The sequence below is a fragment of the Trematomus bernacchii genome, unplaced genomic scaffold (assembly GCF_902827165.1).
Source record: "Trematomus bernacchii unplaced genomic scaffold, fTreBer1.1, whole genome shotgun sequence".
NCBI lineage: Eukaryota > Metazoa > Chordata > Actinopteri > Perciformes > Nototheniidae > Trematomus > Trematomus bernacchii.
The window spans coordinates 5,859,658-5,881,725 of record NW_022987910.1 but is presented as its reverse complement, the minus strand read 5'-3'; the positions used below and the strand labels follow the sequence as shown (position 1 = coordinate 5,881,725).

General features: G+C 42.6%; 1 protein-coding gene across 4 annotated transcripts in view; it reads right to left on the bottom strand.

Annotated features, from left to right (window-relative positions):
* The window catches only part of cux1b (cut-like homeobox 1b), a 60,020-nt gene extending 39,380 nt beyond the window's left edge, over positions 1-20,640 (bottom strand). For 2 of the 4 annotated variants that reach the window (XM_034115123.1, XM_034115125.1), the window contains exons 1-2: positions 20,515-20,640; positions 3,449-3,559 (exon numbers count right to left, since the gene is read on the bottom strand). In XM_034115123.1, coding sequence (XP_033971014.1) covers positions 3,449-3,559; positions 20,515-20,577 — 174 coding nt within the window. In that variant the 5' untranslated portion in view covers positions 20,578-20,640. The remainder of the gene's footprint in view (positions 1-3,448; positions 3,560-20,514) is intronic. The other 2 variants (XM_034115124.1, XM_034115126.1) reach the window with 2 other exon arrangements.
* Between the last annotated feature and the right edge of the window lie 1,428 nt (positions 20,641-22,068).

Genomic DNA, 22,068 nt, shown 5'->3' with positions numbered 1-22,068 from the left:
AGAGGCGCCCCTAGTGCGTGTGAGACAGGGAGTGAATGAGGACTACAGTTAATGCAAATTGTCTCCACGCACAAAGTTTTTACTATAAAGCAAATGCTTTTTATCCCGCGAGTCCCATTGCATGACTTTTCAGTACGAGTCAGCGGTTTCAGATTAGATAGCCAGTCGAGTATGTATCAGGGGAACATGCAAATCACCATGCTGTTAGCTAAGCCTACATCCGGACAAACTGAACTGGAGCGTACGGTTAAAAAGCGTGGTAGAATAGGACATTCTGTACAAGCCCATTTCATTTGCACAGTTTGTGGATACACACATACTCAAAAAGCTGCCTAATGAAGATGTGAAGTAGGGCACCGACAGATGTGTGCTCGGGAGACTCTGCGCCTTTTAGAAACCTCCGCCTAAAAGCCTAACCGATGCTGCAGAGAGCGTGCATCCCAAACTGACCTGGGACCAGTGTCTGGGACCAGCCTAATCCCAGGTTGGTCCAGACAGGCCGCTTGTCTGGGGCTGAGGACAGGTCATGACCTCTGTGACCCTGCCCCATTGTTACCTCATCAGGGGTCGCTGTGGCTGTTTGTCTGGGCCAATTCAATATTCCCCTGCTGGGGATAATGACCTCCACCCCGCCCCCAGCTCCACCCCCGGCCCCCTCCTAGCTCTGCCTTCTCTCTCACATACACACACAATAAACGCACAAAACGACACCCCCCCAAAAAACCACCATACTGCTGTCCGTTTTGTCATTTGCATTAGATTTAGATTATATTCTAATTTTCCATTTCAGGGTTCAGTTTCCTTTCGGTTAGTTTAACGATTTAAACTAAGTTCTTATTTTATTTTTTTATTTTCTTTAAGTTTAGTTTCTATTGTTTTGTCAGGGCCAAACCTTGGTGAGCAGTATCCATGTTTGTGACCTGTGTTATGATCATTGCGTTTTAAAACGTATGTTAATATTTATGGCTAAAAAAGAAACCTCTGTGCAATGTAATTCAGTATAATCCTGCAATAATTATTATTTTTGTATAACTCATAACTGTGCTGCTACAATTCCATATTAGTTTTAAGTTTCTGTATTGATTTACAGTTAAATGTAATTCCTCATGTTATTAGATTTTAGACATTTAATGTTTTTATCGTTATCATTTATCTTGCATTTTAGTAGTCTAAACAGTGCAGTTTGACAAGCTTGTGCACAAACACACACACTCAAGAAAACACACAGAACCCACAAAAACAAACACATTCAAATAACATGCAGAGGCGAGCCACTGCTGTCTCAGCCCAGCTCTGAACCCTGTTGGTCCACTCTGCAGCGCTCCTCCCCCCTGCCCCCGCCACTTCCAAAGATTTATGACCATATAACATAACAATGCACACAGACACCATGGTCAATCCGTGTGTGTAGTGTGTGTGTGTGTGTGTGTGTGTGTGTAGTAGGGGAGTGGAGGGGGCCAGGCAGCGGGAGATGGATGGCTGGTGTGTGAGCTGCCGGCAGACAGCAGACAGGCCAGCCCGAGGAATCCTCCGGGGAGTATGGAACTCCCATTCGCTGTCTGTCTGCCCTGCAGCTAAACACAAACGTGAGTGTGTGCATACGTGCACACACACACAAGTACACACCAAGTTGTTTTACTACCGCTGCCTCTGGCTAGCAATCTTTGGGACATGCTACAACCATTCCCACCCTTTCCTTCATAACAGTGTGCTATAGGAGTCTTGACTAAGTAAAAGGAAATTAAGAACTGGATGAATAATTCAGGCAACTTAGGAAGCACAGTAAGATGTAGCCTAAAAAGAAATTCCAACAGTGTGTCGGTACTGATGAATTATGAAAACTTTGTTTTCACGCTGCATTTCTTTGCACTACTTTTAAAATGCTACAAAAGCCTGCCTGTGTGTGCGTGTTATTATGCAGACCATGAGTGCAGTTCACGTCGAGTACAGCTCAACAGACTAGACACCGTCAACGTGGGCTGGTCTCCTGGTTGTTGAATAATGGATCAGAGACGGACTCCCGCTCAGCCTAATGCAGTCTGATCTGATGTGACTGTGATCTCCACTGACTGGTGCAGACCACAGAGAGCTGACAGCTCGCTCTATAGGCTGGTCAACCACGCACATAGCCACGACACGACAGAAAACACAGCCCTGTGAATGCACACAGGACGATTGAGGCATTTTTAATCAGGCCATCACACGTTATGAACCAGCCTATTTAGTAGGCATCTTTGGTGCTAATACACCTCCAAACTGCAGGCGTTTTAATGCCGATTCCTATTGAGCCCGTTACAGCCCTGTAATGAATCCTGTCGCTCGTCTGGCCTGGCTCAGATTCCTCCTCCACATACCAGGGAGATGCCAGGGGCCACACAGACGCCAGAGGAGCCTTCCTAAATCACAGCCTTGTTACACTGATGAATGTGTGTGTCCTGTTCTCTGATCTAGGCTATCTGCCTCTGTGTGTTTTTGCGCGAGCCTCTGCTTCTCTGCATGTTTTCTGTGTATGTGTATGTGTATGTGTATGTGTGTGTGTGTGTGTGTGTGTGTGTGTGTGTGTGTGTGTGTGTGTGTGTGTGAGTGTGTGTGTCTCTCTCCACCTCTGTGTGTTGCTAGGCATGTGGTTAAACTTGAAAAGGAGATTAGAGATGAATGTGTAGGGCAAAGTGAAATTAACATCTTCTGTATGCAGGTACAGTTTCCTCTAGTGTATATTCCTCTACGCCGGGTGGGCTACAAGCTGAAGTCAATCGTCACAATCCTCACCCTGTGGTAACTATAATAGGCCTACTGTCAACTCCACCGAGAGTTGACGATTTTCTATCCACAGTCTACTCCGTTCATACATAATTCATACTGCCATCAATAATTCACCATGGTGACATTACCAATAATAACACAACAATACTTTGTTTTCGCTGTGTGGTTAAAAATGAGTTGCCTTGGTAACAGAGATGAAACAAATATTCCCAGGAGGAGTGATGGGAACACAGGAACAGGACAGAATTCCCTCCTGATCCCACTTAGTAGTGTTGTCACACTCTTTCTTTCTCTCCCTCCTGCTCTGCCGCTCTGCCTCTCTCTCTCACTCTCTCTTTCTCTCTCTCTCTCTCTCCCCCACACACACACACACACACACCATCACGGACCACACTTTCTGCACGCATAAAAAACTAGGTCAGATAATACAAACTCCTGAGGGGTTTTCTGTTTTGTCTCTTTAGGATTTCAGGGAAACTAATGGAGACTATTTTTGGGAGCCAAGCCCGCATCTCTGCGCCGTCTCCTCCTCCCCTGCTTTCTCAGTAAATAATAACGTCTACACTTCTGAAGAGGAGAAGAGACAGAGAGAAACAACGAGGCACACTATGATTGTCAAAATAATTGTGGGATATATGCATGGCTGTGTGTGTTGGTGCGTGTCTGTGAATATCTGATTTCTCACCTCTGGTGTGTTCTTCTTGAACTCGCGGCTCAGGTCGATTAGTTTCTTCCTGGACTGTTCACTCTCGTCCTGTCTGTTGGCAAGCTGTGTGGCGGTGGCGTCTAGTTCTTTCTGCAAAACAAAAACACACACCTTTTTTAGTTTGCCAAGAAGAGAGCAGCAAATGTTATTACATTTACCATTACTGCCTTAGTCGTTATAAACAGCGCTGTTGTTGTCATTGAGAATAAAAAGTCAGGAGCAGTTTTCTGACTAGACAGCAGACTACTTGAACCATCTGGCGTGCTGCAGACTACCCATCCTGCCTCAGCTGAACTTGGCAAGTTCATCGCAGCAGCAGAGGCCGAGAGCAGTACCACAACTTCGATGCCCCGCCAAGAAAAACCTGTCTACACCGATAGTTTGATCTGCTACCAGCGCAGGCCGTATCTGGAGCCATTCAGCCTGTCAGTCATCTCTTTACCACTGTGACGGGCATGACAGCGCTTGCAGGAATTGACTACTACTACTCCACACACAGTTCACAACAATTATTAACTGTCTGCGCCAGACAACCCGACCCCTCCCCATTACAACTGCACAATTATCAACAACATCAGTGTTGTCGAGAGTGAAGCAGGGCCCGCCTTTATCCATATCCATTTTGCATTGTTATTAATAGCTATTTATGGGACTTCCAGATGATGGGCCAAGTGCTGACATTAACAAGACGTTCAGGCCTTGTAAAGATTGTATCTCTCTCTGCTGAGTGTTGCTGGATTATGTTTCTGTTGGATTCTTGCCTCCTGTCACGCTCACTCCTTTTTTTTCCCCTCCTTTTTTCGTACTCTCTACAGATCATCCACTCACTCATTCAACCAGCAGAACCTTCTCCCCGTTTAAATCTCTCTTCTCCCTTTACTCCGCCTCCCCCTTTTCATCTGCCCCCTCCCATCCACCTCCTGTGAGGCCGCCCACCCCTGAGAGTGATTAAACGCTGCTGAAGGGCCGTTATGCTAACTAACACACTAATCATTTAATACACACATTACCACAGGGGCCCTTGTGGCTCAGTCTGCTGACAAGGTCCCAAAACACACTCACGCACACATGCCCACCTCCTCACATCGCCCACACCCCCAACACACAAGAAAATACAACCCTCTAAAGAAATAGTGTGATCAAGTACTAATTAGTAGATTTTTCTCCCCATCAGCATTAAGTTTAATTCCCTGACCAGCCGTGATCTTGTTTTATCCACAAACCATTAAAAAAATATAACAAATGTTGGTCGACTTTTGACTGCAATGGATTTTACGCATTAGCAAAGGATGTTTGAAAAAATAATAAAAAATGCTTGCTTACATGCCATCTTGCTCTTGCTGCCCATGGAGCAGTTGATGTAGCAGCCTGCCTGCCCATGGCCATGGAGCAGCTGCACTATCTGTTAGTGAATTCGAGCGTGCGCAGAAGCTTGTGCAGCGCTTGATGAAAGGAGGAACCTTCGAAATTTTAATCACGTTAAATTAATTGTCAAAAAATGAATGCTCCAGTTCATGAACAGAGGTGTAATTATTATATTGGTAAAGATTAGCTACAGGAACACGGATATAAGGCCCAGTTGGTTTAAGATACTAACATTAAACTTGGCAGATATTAATCAAAATGTTAAGTATTAGGCCTTAAGGGCAAATACATTTTAAATCATTCAAAAATAGAACTCACTGGAACACTTGATTTTAAAGCCTGATCAGAATTCAGAAGGCATCAGCAGCAGCCAGGACAATTTTAGGTATATCCAAAAATGCAAGGAGATAATGGCTTTAATCATTCAAGCTGTGATATTAAACACTAGGAATGTATTTTGAAAATATAGAGTATATAATCTGATTCACCAAGCAAGTTAAATGCCATGGCCGATTAGTACAGATTCGTGAGTGTGTGTGTGTGTGTGTGTATGTGTATGTGTATGTGTATGTGTGTGTGTGTACATTTTTTTGTTTGGCATGCATATCTTTGTTATTGTCATCGTCTGTCTTTTGCCTCTAAAAAAAAAATGCTCTCATATCAGCTATGAGTTTTTAGAAAAAAGGAAATAACCTTCATACAACCTCTTTCTATTGACGGTGAAAGAAAAGCGCAGCTCAAAATGAAAATAACCTTGAAAACAACAGCCTCTTTATTAAACTCGCAAGATTTATCTTTGATATGCAAATGAGTAAATATGCAAACTTCAGGTACATTTATCCTCAACTAATTTTCCAAACGTTAAAAGAAATTCAATAATCTATTCCTATGAATTGATTAGTGTGCTCCGTTTCAGAGCAAACAGAAATAAACACAGTCCTCCACTATAGTCTTGCTTTATGAGGTCATGTGCCAATCCCTGACGCCCTTGATTCTGTCCAATCCCTTTCCAAAACCCTTCACATATCCCAATGTGTTACCAAATCCCCATTCCCAAAAAAATTCTCACTGCTAAGCTAAATAAACACATCACACATGAAAGAGGATTGATTCAATGCCAAGTGGGCAAGTAATTATGGGCATGGTCTCAGTAAAAAAAAAAAAAAAAGGATCCTCAGACTCAGTCAGATTTTGACTATGCAGCAAACTCTTTGCCCACATCAGCAGACACGGGCAGACTTTACACTCATCTTGCTGATAGAGCGTAACATCCAAAAGTGCACAATCCCTGCTGCCTACCCTTTGTTGTTCACACACATCAAATCTCACCGACCATTAGGGGACCGCTCCTATTCCCACTTTATGCCACATATAAGCACGATAGGTTGTCACATTTAAGTGAAATACTGAACAAATATGTTTGGGTATTTGTTCAGCTGAACCCTGTTTTTGTAGAACGTGGGTTCTGTGGTCAGTTTACATGTAACAAAGGTGCTGACTCAAGCTATGGCCACAGGAGAGGTTCTGTTTCACCCTATACCGTTTTTCTTTGTGTCGACAAACTATAAAACGCACAAGTTTTCTAAAAACTATTTGCAACAGGCTTTTTCCTATGCAAAAAATGTTTTAATAGCCAAATGTGAACTGAATTAATTATGTCAAACTGACTCTCTGCTTCCTCTGAAACTGGTTGCAAAACATTTACATAGGAAAAACAGATGCAACTTCTTCACATGGTGATATTCTCAAGGTTACAACAATTTCTGTTAATACAGTTACACTGTAAAAACGGGTTGCTTTACTTTAATATGAGACTGGGGACTTTCAATATGTATAATCTGTCTGAATGTTTTGCAGTGAGGATCAGCCCAGCTACCTGATCCATGCTAGCATCCACATCGCAATTTAATATTACTGCCCTGACTAAAGATAGCAGATAGCTAGATTAATAGATGGCTAAATAGAAAGATGAAGACCTTTCATTTTTATAATGACTGGAAAGATGACATCTGTCACTGCCCATCAAACGTCACAACAGTTAACACATCCAGCCATGCGGTGTGCAGAGGCAGCTAAAGGTATTACATTCAGACTGAGCATGTTTGATCAAAGAGGTAAGCAGTGCAAACATGTCTTGTTAAATATTGAATAACTATAACGTTTCAGAATCAAAATTCAAATAATGCATATCTATGGATCCTTAATTAAAGGTAGGGTAGGTAAGTTTGAGAAACCGGCTCGAGATTGCTAGAATTTGAAAATACACAACCGGAGAAAATATGCCACTTCCTTATAGAGCCCCTCCTCCAACACACACGAACGCGCACATGACCAATGAGGGCACGAGATAAGTTTGTGCACAGATGGAAGGCTGACAGGCAGGTAGGCCATCCAGTTATTTTAGCCGGGCCGGCTAAAATGATTGGTCGTACTTTTTACAGTATTACGGCTTCCACAGATGACATTTTTTTATGGATTTGTTGTCAAAGCACTTAAGATATTCATTGCTATCGGGATGTTAAGAGCATTCCATGGAATATAACAAAAAGTGTATCTCGAGCCGGTTTCTCAAACTTACCTACCCCACCTTTAAGTTAAGATGAGTAAACATTTATAACAGGGTTTATTCAGAATCATGAAGCAGCATCCCATAGCAGCAAGTAAATATGGCATTGCTTCATCAAACTCCAAACTTTTGGATGTGAATACTGTTAACTTTAGGCCAGGCTGCTCTACAGGGGCTCTGCCATCTGGCATACCACTGAGGATTTATTTTTGATCATGTTTGACATCAATGATTAACATCTTGCTAGTTTGATAAACCTTACAAATTGACAGCTTGGAGAAGAAACCAAGACATGAAGAAACTAATTAACAAAATCCAACATGCAAATGCAGGAAGTCTACATTTCACAGTACATGACTAATGTAACAACAATTAATTGCAGAGGCAAGGTTCAAATACTAGCACTCGTGTTGATGCTCCAATGTAACGCCTGCAGTGCACCGCAGAGCGCCGGTCAACATGCATGAAAAACTTGTGTACTCTGTGCCCGGGCCTGGGTCTCTGAGGTCAACCCTCTCTGGCTCTCCTTGGCATGACTTTCAAGTGTTTTACTTTCTAGATCTAAAAAATTGTTTAATTAACCAATGATTAGTTTATTTTAACCATTTCACATTCACTTCAGCACTATTTTTAAATCTTGCAATGGCTGGTTAGGACCGCACTGTCTAGTTAAGCAGAGGATGGAATATGGTGTGTGCAGGGGAGCATTAAGTGTGCTGTAATGTCTGTGTGATTGCTGTAACAGCCCCTGCTTCCCTTGGCTGGACTGGCCCACAGCAGCAGTCCCTGTCCTGGTTCATTTGGTCGTCTGGTCAGCTGTAAAGACGATTGGAACAGATTGCCAACACTCCCTAGAGAGACATCAACACCGACTTGGCCAAGAAGCCTCCCGCACACTGCTCCACACGCGTGTGCTCTCACATGAATGCACACAGGCCGCTGCAGTAACTTGGGTAGCCCAGTCTTTCCACATTCTTTTAAACTGCGTTTCAAAAGAGGAAATCTGCTAACATGTTAGCCTAGTGAAATTTGGCATAGGGAGCCATGTTCTCGGTTAGGAGGGGAGGTTGGGCCAAACGGAAAAGATTCTCTCCCTGTCCTACAACTGTGGTAATAATACTAATCACTGATAACAGTCACGGGTAAACAAATCCTGTTACCACTGGCCATCCGACCCAAGGTGTACGTGTGTGTGTTCATCTCTCCTAATGAAATTCCTTCCACTCGTCTGCAGGCAGAGAGAGGCCTTCTATCTGACTAATTCGCTCTAATTACTCTAATGAGCCACAGGTGATGATACAGTGAGACTGATTAATTAAATGGGAGGCACCAATCAGGCATGTCTGATTATGCCAATCACATTGACTACCGACTAAATGAGATAACAGGAGACAGACGCACTTTAATTGAGGTATCAAAACTTCATGGAATTCCTTTTGCCCTCACGCTCCGACGATGCCGAGACAGATAGACTAGTGGAATGACAACAAAGTTATTGTTATGTACACAGTATGAAGTCAATCTGCAGCTGCCGTCCGTGCCGCCACAGTGACCAGGAGTGCACGCAGAGGGGAGAACACCACACAAGGATTTGCTTCAGATCTCATTCTCTGTGGAATAATTGAGACTGTAACTGCTAGAAACACTTTGTTTACACATAGACTGCAGTACCTCATGCCAAGTAGTCTGCCACCACTTCTTTAGTCCAAACACAATGTAGGTTAACTGCTTCACAATCGGTGCATGCTTTACACATTCATCTAATGGAGTTCTACTCTTGAATTCATGGCAGGCTAAGAAAGAGATGGACAATATTTCATTCATTCTTCTTGGTTACACTAACAGCGTATTAGTCTCAGTACAAAAGAGGCTGATATTTTTGTTATAAAACTTTGCTGTGTGCTTTACAGAGTGAAAAGCCTTTTTTTTTTTTTACAGCCTCTGTACTCGGCTACATGACACAGATGTTTAAATGAAGTTTTCTGTCTTGCCCGTGCAGTCTGTAATCTTTCCTTTTATCTTCGACATGTCTGAGGCTGTTATGTGGTTATGATAGTAAACAGTCAAAAGGCGTCTGGAAAGATGTCTTATCTGAAATCTACGAGGTCTACCTCTGAAACTCCCCCTCCATCTCCCCTCCCGGCGTTCCAGCTCCTATGCGGCTGACTGCTCTGAATGCCAAACCTACGGTGTGGGGGGGTGGAGTCGCAGGGTGGCAGCTCAGTCAGGAGCGACAGTCGCAGGGTGGCAGCTCAGTCAGGAGCGACAGCCGCGCTTGCTACAACGACACGGTACATGATCACAGATCACAGGCACGCCCCCTCAGAACACCGCACAGATAAGACACTAGGATCCTGGCTGCCATCCTACCTCTGCCATAGCAGGAGGCACAACTTTAAATGTGCCAACAGAAGCCAGACGCTGTTTTCACAAACCACACAGGGTTTGAAGACGCAAGTCATATCCTCCTGAATCTCCGTTTTTTGTTTTACCTCTCACCCTTTGGAGTCAAAGCCACAAAGTGTTCTTATCCGTGAGCTAACAATAGTTTCACTGTGACATCTGAGGTCTTAACGCTTTTGTGCGTGAGTGTGTGATAGTGTGTGTGTGCGTGTGCAAAGGGTTGGGGGCGGGGGTCAGCCCACCACTCTTCACATCTTAACAAGGCGCTTGTGGTCCCTGAGCGTTTTGCTCCTTTTTTTGAACACAGATCCATATCTAACAACAGCACAGGAGCTGTCAAGACTCACCTCACTGACGCTGACGCAAGCCTGGATCAAAAACAGGCTTTTTACACCTCAGCCTCGTTTGTATTGATCCGTGTTTCTCTGCTGAGAGACTGGTTGTTGTTTTATCTCCCCAACATCCAAGCCTGAACTCTCCCGAAGCTTACTGAGAGCTAGTCATTATTTTTGCTCAACCTATTGTCTGACGAGGGGTTTCAGAGGCCAGGCCTGAGCCTAAATACACATATAATGAGACTAAAATGGTTTCTGGCGTAGAGGACGTAGAACTCGCTTGGTCTCATTTTACAGAGTTGGAATTTAGCTAGAGGCCTGTGTCACAAAGGGTGAGTGGTGTGGAGGGTGCAATGGGAGGAGAGGGGTACAGCGATATGCTAGGGTGTAATGCATTGGTGAAAGGGCAAGATTTTTCATCCCTGCGTTTACAGGGTGGAACGGCTAGGATATTGAGATCTGAGATAGGATCAGAGGGTAGTGAGCTGTTTCAGCTTCGATAAAGGCCACGCATTACAAACAGAGCACAGATAGAGAGAGAGGGAGAAAGAGAGAGAGAGTATCACACCTCTCATCCCTGAATTAATGCCTCCATTCTGCCAGCCTCTCTGTGCCAGTGAGAGGAGATTGGGGAGGGGATGAGTGCACAGATACGGACTAAAAAATGGAAACTGCGATCATGGAGAGGGGCGATAGGGATTAATCAAGTCTGGAAGAAGAGTGGGGCTCTCCAGGCCCTGTAGCACATACACAAGCCTGGGTCTCAAGGACTCGGTTAAGCAATTGACGCCGCCGCTATTACTTTAAGTAACGTCAAGTGCAAGTAACCATGTGGCAGGATCACAGGTGCAGGATAGTAATGGTGTAGACATCCACACATCATCCTACACTATGTGAGTCTTTTTGGCCTAGAAAGTCTTTGACCCTGAACAATGGAGCAGTGTTTAGTGCTGCTCTAATTTGGTTAAGATTTGATCTGCTCACAATTCGTTAGCCTATTTGATTTGTCGTAATTCACTTATATTTCCATTTAAGGACTACACGCAGCTTCATGCTATTGGCACAGTGACTGTACGGTGAAAAGGGGTCTGCATCACTCTCATGCGCCTCTGGTACATTAAATCCCCGCTCTACATGATGTCCTTTTCCACATTTTAATTTAACCTCGTCTATCTGTTGTAGCCAGTCATTTTCTAGACGCCTGATGATGACACATCAGCAGGAGTTGTGCCACAGCCTATAAAAGCAGCATGTTGACTTCCACGCATTAATCAAAAGCATGTATGAAAATGCCCCATTAGGTTAGATAAATCTAGACGCCTTAATGTGTCCAACACATGCTGTCACTTTTTTTCTAGCATGCCCTTGCCTTCTGACTGAGTCTGACACCCATGGTCTATACGATCAACGTCAACAGAGCATGTCCTGGGGCTAAGTCTTACTCAGCCATTATGAGTAAGAGTTTTTCTGCTTGCATGAGTTTTGCGAGAAAAAGGCAGAGAAACACAGTGAGAAAGAAAGAATGAGCATAGCTAATCCTTACAGTAATGACAGAATAATTAGCTTGCATTAGGCTATGTAATGGGTGGTAATTATATCCTTTATTCTGTGTTGAGAGAATGTGATATAAAGCCTGCACAATGAAGGAAGAGGAATTGAGCTCGGGTGGGACGTAGGATGGAGTATGTGTAAGAGCTCTTTCTATTGATTGATCCAAACATCAAACGAACCGCTGGAGTAATGGGAGGAGTGAAGGACAGCTAAAAGCTATTTGGAGCCTCCACTGCATAAAAGACTTGACCTGTTCAACACAGCCTACATATCAAAACCATCAAACAGCAATCAATAGACCAGAGCGGTCAACTCAACAAACCGTCACCCTACTATAACATCAAACCCCCGGCCCAAGCGTCAGATGATAGGCTACACTCAGCTTATCCATTACCATCAGATAAAGAGGAGATAAAACACAGAGCCTAATCCTTTCATGTGTCGTGACAGCCACAGCAGCCTCCAAGGCATTCCTTCAGTCTGGCTCTCAAATACTTTTATGGCGGAAGGCAGCCATTCAGTCAGCCAGCCAGCCAGTCAGGGCTGTTCTGGTCTGTTTGTCTTATTTCACAGTTTACACGCTGTTTTATAGGCAGTTATTATGGTCACCATGGTGATGCCATACGTTTTTATGGTCTTTTGGTCTGAGGGCAGAGAGTGTAATAAACGAAAAAACACACACACATGAAAACAAAGACTCACAAAACACGCTCCTGCTGTGGAAAGGTCTCCTGTCCCTCCCTTCCTCTCTCCCTCATTCTTTATCAGTCTCACCAAATGCCTATCTCCCTACTTTCTGCTTCACGTGAAACATGGATAGGCTAAACGTACAATTGTCCTCTCTCATTCCACATCTGGAGCTGATCAGAGGGCCTCCTGGAAGTTGAGGCCTCTGGGCCTATTAATAACCATACAGCTGAACTCCGGGTCAGACAGCAGTCAGCGGATGAGCCTGTGTCTACTAAACACATATTCCCTTCCCCCCTTCCCCAAGAGGACAACTCTCACTTTTAAAAATGAGGCTACGGAGTTTAGAAATGTACATTTAGTTTAACACTTTTGAATCCTCCAACTAAAGCAGTAGCTCACAAGTTGTTCCAAAATAAGCAAACAAAGAGTAGGAGGTTGAAACTCTGACCTTGCATTTATTCATCCTTATAAATTAAAACAAATGCATAAGCATAGGAAAGCAGCCCGTGCTAATTGTCAGAACATTTTCTACCGTCTTTAGTTGTTTTTTTCTTTTTCGACATCCAAACAAGTTCAAGTTCAAGGATGCCAGACCCATTAAAGGCAAAACAGATGGTAAAGTCCTCATCTGTTGGCTGTAAAGGTTAGACCAGTCAGACAGCCCAGGTCATACTGAGGTCTGCGGGGTCAGACTGTTTCTGAACCCTGACTCCAGCTGGACAGCTGCTCAGGTCAAATGTCAAGGAGAGGTTAAGGTATCGTCTGAGGACGTCCAATGAATTTCACAGATACAAGAGAATACCCAACGATTTGGGAGACAAAGCCATGGACCACTTACTACGTTTCTTAATCATGCAGTAATAAAAACAGGGTGCCGGTAGTTCAAACTACTTAATTTGATTCCCACGTAAATGTAACTTAGTATTTCAAGCATTACACTGATTTGGATAACAGTCAGTTATAAAGTTGTTCTTACTGAAATACATAAGCAGCCAAACGTGAACTGCCTCAACTGAGTTCCTCTAACAGGGCAAAGTTCTCCAACTTACGATGCAAAACTAAAGCAGTGAAATATCTTACTGAAAGCAATGAACCATTTGTTTATCATAAACCACCTCCATCCAACACACACACATCCACGCACCTGTGAATACAGGGTAGTTGAATCATCATATAATCGGTGGTAGTTTTCTGCTGAGCCCAGCCAGCAGTCTGTGTTATTTTTAGAGGGCTGACACAGAAGCGAGCCGTCCATTTACTCTGTGAGCTGGCAGCAGGACCATCACAGCTCTGGTTGCTTATAAACTACCAAAATGGGAATGATCTCAACATAAACACTGCAAAAGGTGTAGACACTTACAGAAACAAAGTTAGCTCCGATTCCGAACCATTACAGTTCCATTACTTTGACATTGGGCTCCTTATTATAACACACATTAAACCATCAAACATCTCGTCATTTTATAGCTGTGATGATACATGCTCACACTTATAGGAGAATAACATAACTATTAACACTGCGAGTCAATATAAAAAAAGGATTCACACCGTTTACCGTGTAATAGTAAGATGACATTTCAAAGCTAAGTGAGAGGATTGGACAATAAACTGCTTGCCTTAGCATTCTACAGAAAAAACACTTATTTTTAGACTAATAAAATCCTTGTGGTAGCAACTCACAAACTCCTTGATGGACTCAAAACAAGACAAAAACATGTTAAAAAGGGAGAGACTAACTTGGAGTAAGAACTTTGGCTAAAGGTTGAAGGCTATTCCGATCTGTTGTGACTGATGGCTTGAGCCTGAAGGCCAACTATGGATCTGGCAACTGAAGCCATGATTGACATTGAAAATTACAGAGTGAGCTATTAGCAGATAGCAGGCCATATCATAATTCAATCCCTACACCACCAAAGTGCACCAATATCATAATTCAATGCCAAGAACCATTAGCCTGCAGCACACCTATATCATAATTCAATCCTGAGGCCATCAGCCCTTGCCAATATCATAATTCAATACTCAGACCATTAAGACACACCAATAGGCCTATTAGAATTCAATACCTATGGTCAATGATCTAATATGACACTGATACTGGAGTCATGGGTTGACATGGGAAGAGGACTGCACATAGGGCCTTATTTAGTCAAGACGCCTCGATAACAGTGGGATAAACAACACTAAAATTAGTCAGGGCGAGTGGTTCACCAATAGCTTGGCTACACCAGACGCTGAAGGCCACAAGAGTGTTTGCTGCAGAAACACATTTCGGCAGGCTTATGCTGAGGGACACTTTTGTTGAACAAAATGAAACCCTGCATTAGCTTCAAACTCAGCTATGCGCTCAGCCAAACTCGTCAAAAACGTTTCGAACACTGGCTCCCAGTGTGTGACCGTCTGCAGTTGGTCTAAATTATCCCATTGTGGTACCTTGTGGAAATGGGACTCCATTTCGTTTTCTGGTCCATTGCCTCTGTTTATATTTCCATGTTAACATCTTGTATAGCGCCTCAAAAATACTGTTAAATCTCATCCAGGCCCGACTTGCTGGATCATCAGAAATCTGCACCTTAACAGCCAATCAAACCTTTTCAAAAGCTCAAATTTCCCCGACGGCTTTAAGTTAATTTTTCACCAGAGTTGTCATTATTCAAAGTTATTCTCACCACACATTTCTTAGGTTTCCTCACTTAAATCTAATCCTCATGTTCTTCATGTATAGTGTAAAATGACTCTGTAGTATGGAAAATAAACGCAAGAATGATTTATTACTGATAGATTAAAGAAATAACTCAAATGACATAACATAAAATAAATCGGAAACTTTGGCAAATATTGTTTTTCTAGACCGTTTACAGTACTGTACAGTCATTAAATGTAAGGTCCTCAGTTGTGAGGATTTTCTTATATTCTAGATTTTTGTTGGACAAAAAAAGGGGATATGTTATTTTTTAACAACTATTCAATTATCACATAAATAAATCAATAACACTAATAATCCTTAATTCCAGCTTCAATTAAACTGTTTACTACACTGTGTGACCAATAAAGTTGTATAGTAGTAGTATAATAGTTATTTGTAGGTCGCATACCGCTGAAAACCAACAGTTATTGACTCTTTAATAAAAAGCTGACATTCTAAATTAGTTTCCCATTATGAAGGTGAAACGGTTGAAAACGTGTAAGAAAAATAAAACGATTAACACAAAAGCAACAAGAAAAGAGTGTGTGTTGTTTGTTTAGACCAAAGCTAAGCTCAGTGCTGGTCTGCACCTTCTTACTTTACCAGTCAACTATAGATTACAACAGACATCTTTTTCCCTTGGGAAGGCAAGATTTTTGTTTACTGAAATCCGTAGGCTTAATATTACAAGATGAGAAATAGACTATACAAGATTACATCGGCCTTGGAGGCGCTGTTTCAAGTCTACGGTTGATTTTTAAATAAAGTGGGCATCATCTTCAAACTTACAAGTGGAAACAGCCAGTATTCTCCAAAGTGAGCCTGAAGTGTCCAGTCACTGAAGCCCAGGCTTTCTCTGCTGGAATACAGAGCAGCAGAATAATGGATGCTTCTGTCACGAGATACCGTGAAGCTCTATGATGCTGTAGGTGAGAGAGACTCCAAGTGGGTCTGTAAATAATGCCTGCCACTTGAAAATAGGTCTCTGGAAACTGCCGCCTGTGCTTTTGTTGCTGGTTGTGAGTCTGTATAATTGCGTTTAAGTGTTTTTTAAGTATTTAGTGGAGATCAAATCGAAAAAAATATAGCAACATTTTTGGACGATTATGAGCAACAACAAATACAATTTGTCTCTACAGTTACTGATCCCAGCTGGTAATGTACAACAACTGTACACTGTAGCATGTAAAGTGTTTGAATAGCATATTAAACAAGATAATGAAATATATGTATGAAATATTGGTATTACTGAAATGGTTTAGTATGTTTAAATGTTGCAGAAAATTAGAAAGTATAAAGTGTTTATACAAAAAGCCAGACACTGAAATTCAACATGGGCCCTCTCATATTTTGTTAAGTCCACAAAAGGCCTGTGAAGGAATTCTGCAATTAAAATGTGTTACGATGATTCATTTTAAAGTGAAACTACCTAAGAGTAAGTACGACAAAAAGTAAAAGAAAGAAAAACGAAAGAGTTGTTTTCTGGGATAAAAAAATACACATTCACAGTAATCGAGTGAGAATAATTATTAAGACTTTTTAATCGTACAACAAGGGAAAGAAGTTTGAGGTATTTCATTGCTTTTTTATTTAACATTTGTAACTTGTTAATGACAGACCGTTTATCTGAGATCCGGCCAAGGACATTTTTTTAGTGTTGCTAATCTAAAATTGCTAATTATTGAAAGAAAAACACATTTGTGTGATATTTTTATCCTGAGCAGAGACTTCCACACCTTCAAGTTTTATATGGAACATGTCCGTTTGTCACACACTTTTGCATAAAGCCTGCATTAAGAGCTGCTGACTCCATCTGTTTGGATAGCCCTATTTTTAGACTTCTGTTAAGTGCTTTTTATCTTTTGTTCAAACATCAAATGACATTGGTTAAAATGTATTTTACGACAGAGAAAATTGTTTAATTCAATGTTCTAGTATCAACTCAAGATGGTGAAATGCATTTTTCTTTTGGTAGTAAAATCAGATAAACTGGGCCTAGTGTAGACACTACTCAAAGCAGAGAGAGGGTGAAGAAACTGAGCCGAGTGTGACGTGCGATAAATCGCTGAGGATTTGGGGAGTATGGGCCTCCGGTGAGAATTAGCCACTGATAAGGTAGATGAAGAGAAGTTTTTTTTTCCAGGGCTGCACATTCCTCTGAGTCCTGTGGAGTGTATCGCTCAGAAGGATACACTAGAGCGTCTTAGAAAGTGGGATGACATAGCCATGACCAAAGTAGACCGAGGGCAGACCAAAGACCTGACATGCACTCGTCCTTCGCTCTGACTCATGCTTATAGTCGCTCATGCTTAGTCGCTCACCACCCACCAACACACAGTGAAACCTCAGTCCCAATGCCAGGTTTTGTCACTGGGCAGAGAAGCGGTTGGCTACAGTAAAAGCATGACGTGATGCCCCTTCCTCCATGTTCCCCCAGCCTGTGCAGCAACAGAGGGGTAAAAATATCCCACCAGTGAGTTCAGACAACCGGCTCATAAATTAACACTAAAACTCCTGCAGACAACAGCGGGCCGGACGCTGAGAGATTTAAACCACTCAGGTTGCCACTGACCACAGCTCTGGGATCAGCTTACAAAACCCCTTTCCTAAATTTACCCATTAGGAGGTGCTGAACGGGAACGAGTTCTAGATCCGTTTTCACCTAAGTCACTGTTTAGCTGTACTATTTTTCAAAATGGCTCTAGGGTGCTTTGTTCCAGGAAATGTTATGAGGTGAGATGTAAGCTATTAGGCCTAAATTGGGAATTGTGTACAGCAGAAAGGTCTGTTCTTAATTTTCCGAGCTTACGCGGAAAATATAAAATATAGGTTTAAGCTCAGCTATTCGCTCATTTCTTATTAAGGATTGCCTGTAATGAAGCGCAGTCTCTCAAGTAGAAACACAATGTTCCAGCAAACTGCTTGACTGGGTCAAAAAGAAGAGGGAAAAAAATGAGAAAAAAAGAAAAAATAACAACAGGAGAGAAGAGTGATGATCCCCTCTAAAGAAACTCAACTCTGTAATGGACGGACAGGGATTACAGACGTTAAAACCTCCTCCATCTGTAATTCACTGTCACCCTGCCATCATCTCTGAATCACTGATCCATTTTGCAAGTGTGCGAGACCTTGCTAAAAGCATCACTGTTGCACCCATTTGTGTTTGTAGTGGTGGGGGGGCGGGGGGGGGGGGGGGGTGAAAGGAGCAGGGAAAAAAGCATGCAGAAAAGACAAGTTAACAGCTCGCTGTGCTGTTTCAAAGCACTCTCTGTCCTGTAACAACCACCTAGCTAGTTTCTCACACAGGGAATGGGACACACTGATCAAATAGGATTTTAATGAACATCAGCAGTTGGAGCCTGAGGAGTAGACGCTAGGATGGCTTAAAGCTACTGACATCTTAGGTTGGGTTGGATTTTCATCATCAAACGGAACAAAAAAAAGAAAACATTCCTTTGCTGGTGCCTCGCACACAGAAAAGAACAGACTGTGAATCTACAATGTCCATTAAATCACAAGGAAGAAGCAAATGAGAGAGCAATCGGCTGACAAGGCCATACATAGACCATGATCATATCATACTAACCCCGCATTATCCTCAGAAAACGGATAACAAAAACAGGTCTTCTCTGAAGGCTTTCCTCTAGGAGCCTCTCAGTGGGAGGGAGAGTAAATAAGATGTCATCAATAATAGACAGTGAATGTTCTGAGCAGTTCTGCGCACACACACAGACACACACAAGCTCCGACTGATTCCTATCCTGCAGACAGGCCTGCCAACCGCCAGGCTTTTTGCACACGCTCAGATTCACTGTCCTGACTAATCGCTTGTGATAGGGGCCTTTGCCATAATTACCCAGGGCCTTATCACAAACTTATGCGATGCATTTTTCATGTCCTGGCTGCTGGCAGTGCCTTCACTGTCCGTGCTGGCAGTCAATCTACGAAAAAGACCGATCTCGGAAAAATTCACACACACACACCAGTTCAGACGGGACGAAATGGGTGACAGCAGGGTGAAGGGCCAGAGAAGAGTGAGAGGGAAAAAAAATGTAAAAGGAGGGGAGGGGGAAGTGAGGGAGAGGAATATTTGAGGGGGGGCTGGCAGGAAGGGGGTGGGAGATAGATAGTGAGGAAAGAAAAGAGAAAGCAGTCTCAATTTTTTTACATAATGCATGAACAAGGGGGCACGAGTAGGAGGACCAAACAGGATCAAATAAATAGGATAAGTGAAGCCTTGATGATGTGGCATAAGTGCAACACAAAGCCCGCTGGGAAGACTTGTTCACTGTCCTTTTGTCTACCCAGTCATAGGGGCATCATGACCTAAATAAAAGTTTTAAATCCCAAGCCTGTGCCATGTACAAAATTATGTATGAACAATTGGGCTAGCCTACATAATGCAATCTTATGTTAATTACCAAGGCGACTGGTCTACTAATATTCATAAATTGTGATTTGAAATTCAGCAATGCACGTTAAATGCCACGGGAAAACACAACAGTGCCATTGTCTACATGTCTTGTGATAGGTCAAACAGGCTCTAACATACACAGGCTATATTCACACACACTGAATAGGCCCAATATTTTCCTCATATCCTGCACTGTGCCGTGGACCTCCTCCGTGCACGCCGAGATAAGTGGCGTGCGTGAGGCTGGGGACATTTCTGGAGTTCATCATAATTAACAAGGTCACGATCTTTCATATTTCTACTATCGTTTCATTTAATTGCATCGCATCAACAAACACTGTCCCGTCCCGTCCACTTCAACAGACGTGGCAATGTCTGTAAAAAAAAAACCTCACAGTGTATAATTGCCGACAGGGGAAAGCGAGAGAAAAAGCCGAGTTGATCAACCATAATCACGGACTTCAGTATAAACTGCTTCAAAACCGTTAGCCGATAAGGTTGCTAATGTTTTCATTCGCCTGTAACTAAACTTACCAATTTGTCAGTGAAAAGCATAAAAACACACGAGCGAAGCGGTGCTGTGTGTCTGCCCGTCTCAACGGCTGGTGTCACCACAGCGCCACCGTATAATGAGTCGCACTTATTTTTCCCCCAAATTATCCAACCTTCTAGCGGCTAAGCGTCGGGCTAACTACGGCTACTCGCTCCGGTAAAAGTTGAAGAACACGCAATAAAGATAGCTAACCGAAAGCTCTCCGGCAAAAGCCCTGCCGTTTTGTTTTCATCTCGGCGCATCCCCGCGGCGTCGCCCCGGCTTGCCCAGTTGCAGTGTCCGATCGATGTTGAATTGAACAAAGAGGATCAATTTCTGATCAGCGAGAGAGCCACTTTCATCAATGTGAGGAAGAGGTCTTGAATTCTCTTCCGAAACACCTACGAGGCGACCGCGGAAAAAACACAAAACACAGCGGCCGAGAGAGGCAAAGCGTCCGAAGAGAATAGAGGAGAGACGGTTAAAACAGAGGTTGTACTGACCTGTAGTTGTTGTAAGTCAAAGCGCTTCCAATATTGAAACATCGATCCTGCATTGGCCGCCATCTTGAGACATATTGAGACAGGAATGAGATGCTGATAGAGAGCGCGGGGGTTGGAGTTCAGTGGAGAGGACCGGGCGGCCGCAACACCCGGACCGGATCACATCCACCTCCATCCGGGTATCAGTCTGTGTACGGAACGGAGTCAGCTCACAGCAGTGTTGCCTTAATAACGCCATTATAATTGCTTAAATAGCTTTTTATCAACATCCAGATATTACAGGTAAATAACAGAGCGAACGTTAAATTACTCGTCATTGTATTACCTTGAAATACACGAAATTGTGAGAGCCAGATGAGTCAATGTTTGGTGTTGTAGCTTAAGTGATCATTATGTTTTTATGGAGAGCAAAGATCATACAAAAAATAATGCCAGGAGGCTATTTGGAAGCCATATCTATAAAGAAAGAAACACACCAGGAGGGCATGCAGGAGCAATGATTCATTTGAGCTGTGTGGAGCTGTGGAATATGATAATTTACATTTTAGACCATTTTATCATTTATCTCCTCCAAAATTGGATTTACTGATAGAGTTAATATAATTATAATAATATATATAATATGATTTCTGTTTCATACACCTTCTTGGATTTTTTGAATCTGCTCATTTATACCATAACAGCTACATAATTTAGGAACACAACTTAAATCTAGTGTATGAATACTTTGTTTGTGTTTTGTAGCTGTTTTACTGATCCCATTGAAATTATGTTATGTTTGTTCCATTGTGGAAGTGTATGAAGGACAATTGCAATTTAAAAGGAATGGTTACACATGACTGTAAACTAAATATAATCTAGGATTAAAGTGTCCATCTAAATTGTTAACAAAAACATTCACATCTAATCAATAATACAAAAAAGGTATCCATAATTTCATAATCCATGTATTTTATATTATCCTTTATTATTATAAAGGATCTATACAAACTCATAGCCTATGCAACAAAACAGGGGATGGAGTGGATTTACACTGTAGATAAGATATTTCCAAGTTCATGGTCTTACTGTATCATAAATAAGACATCCTTACATACTGCTTTGAGGCATTATTTTTGCTCCACAGATATTAATCAGATTAGTTATTCAAATAAGATGGTTGTTAATCTAGTCAGATCATTGCAGCAGCAGGGCAGCCCAGTGGTTAGAGTGTCAGCATGCATACATATCTGTTGTTGAAGTGACCTTCAGCAACACACTGAACCCAGGCTGCTCCTGAGGCCTCACTCCTGCTGACCATGTCCTCAGCCCCCCTTCAGCTTGTGGATATGCAAAGAATTTCTAATTGCAGTGTATATGGAGTGCCCTAAATTCCTGCGTCAAACTGTACCGATTGTTCACCCTAAAACACATCATGCCTCCGATTTAGCCTCCAATTGCTCTGCAAAGCGGAGCCGAGTTGCTCAGGTTTATCAGGGCAACACATCTGTTCTACATGTTGTTTTCATTTTTAGCATTTTGTGGGTTCCCAAATGTGACTTGCCGAGTGTGTCG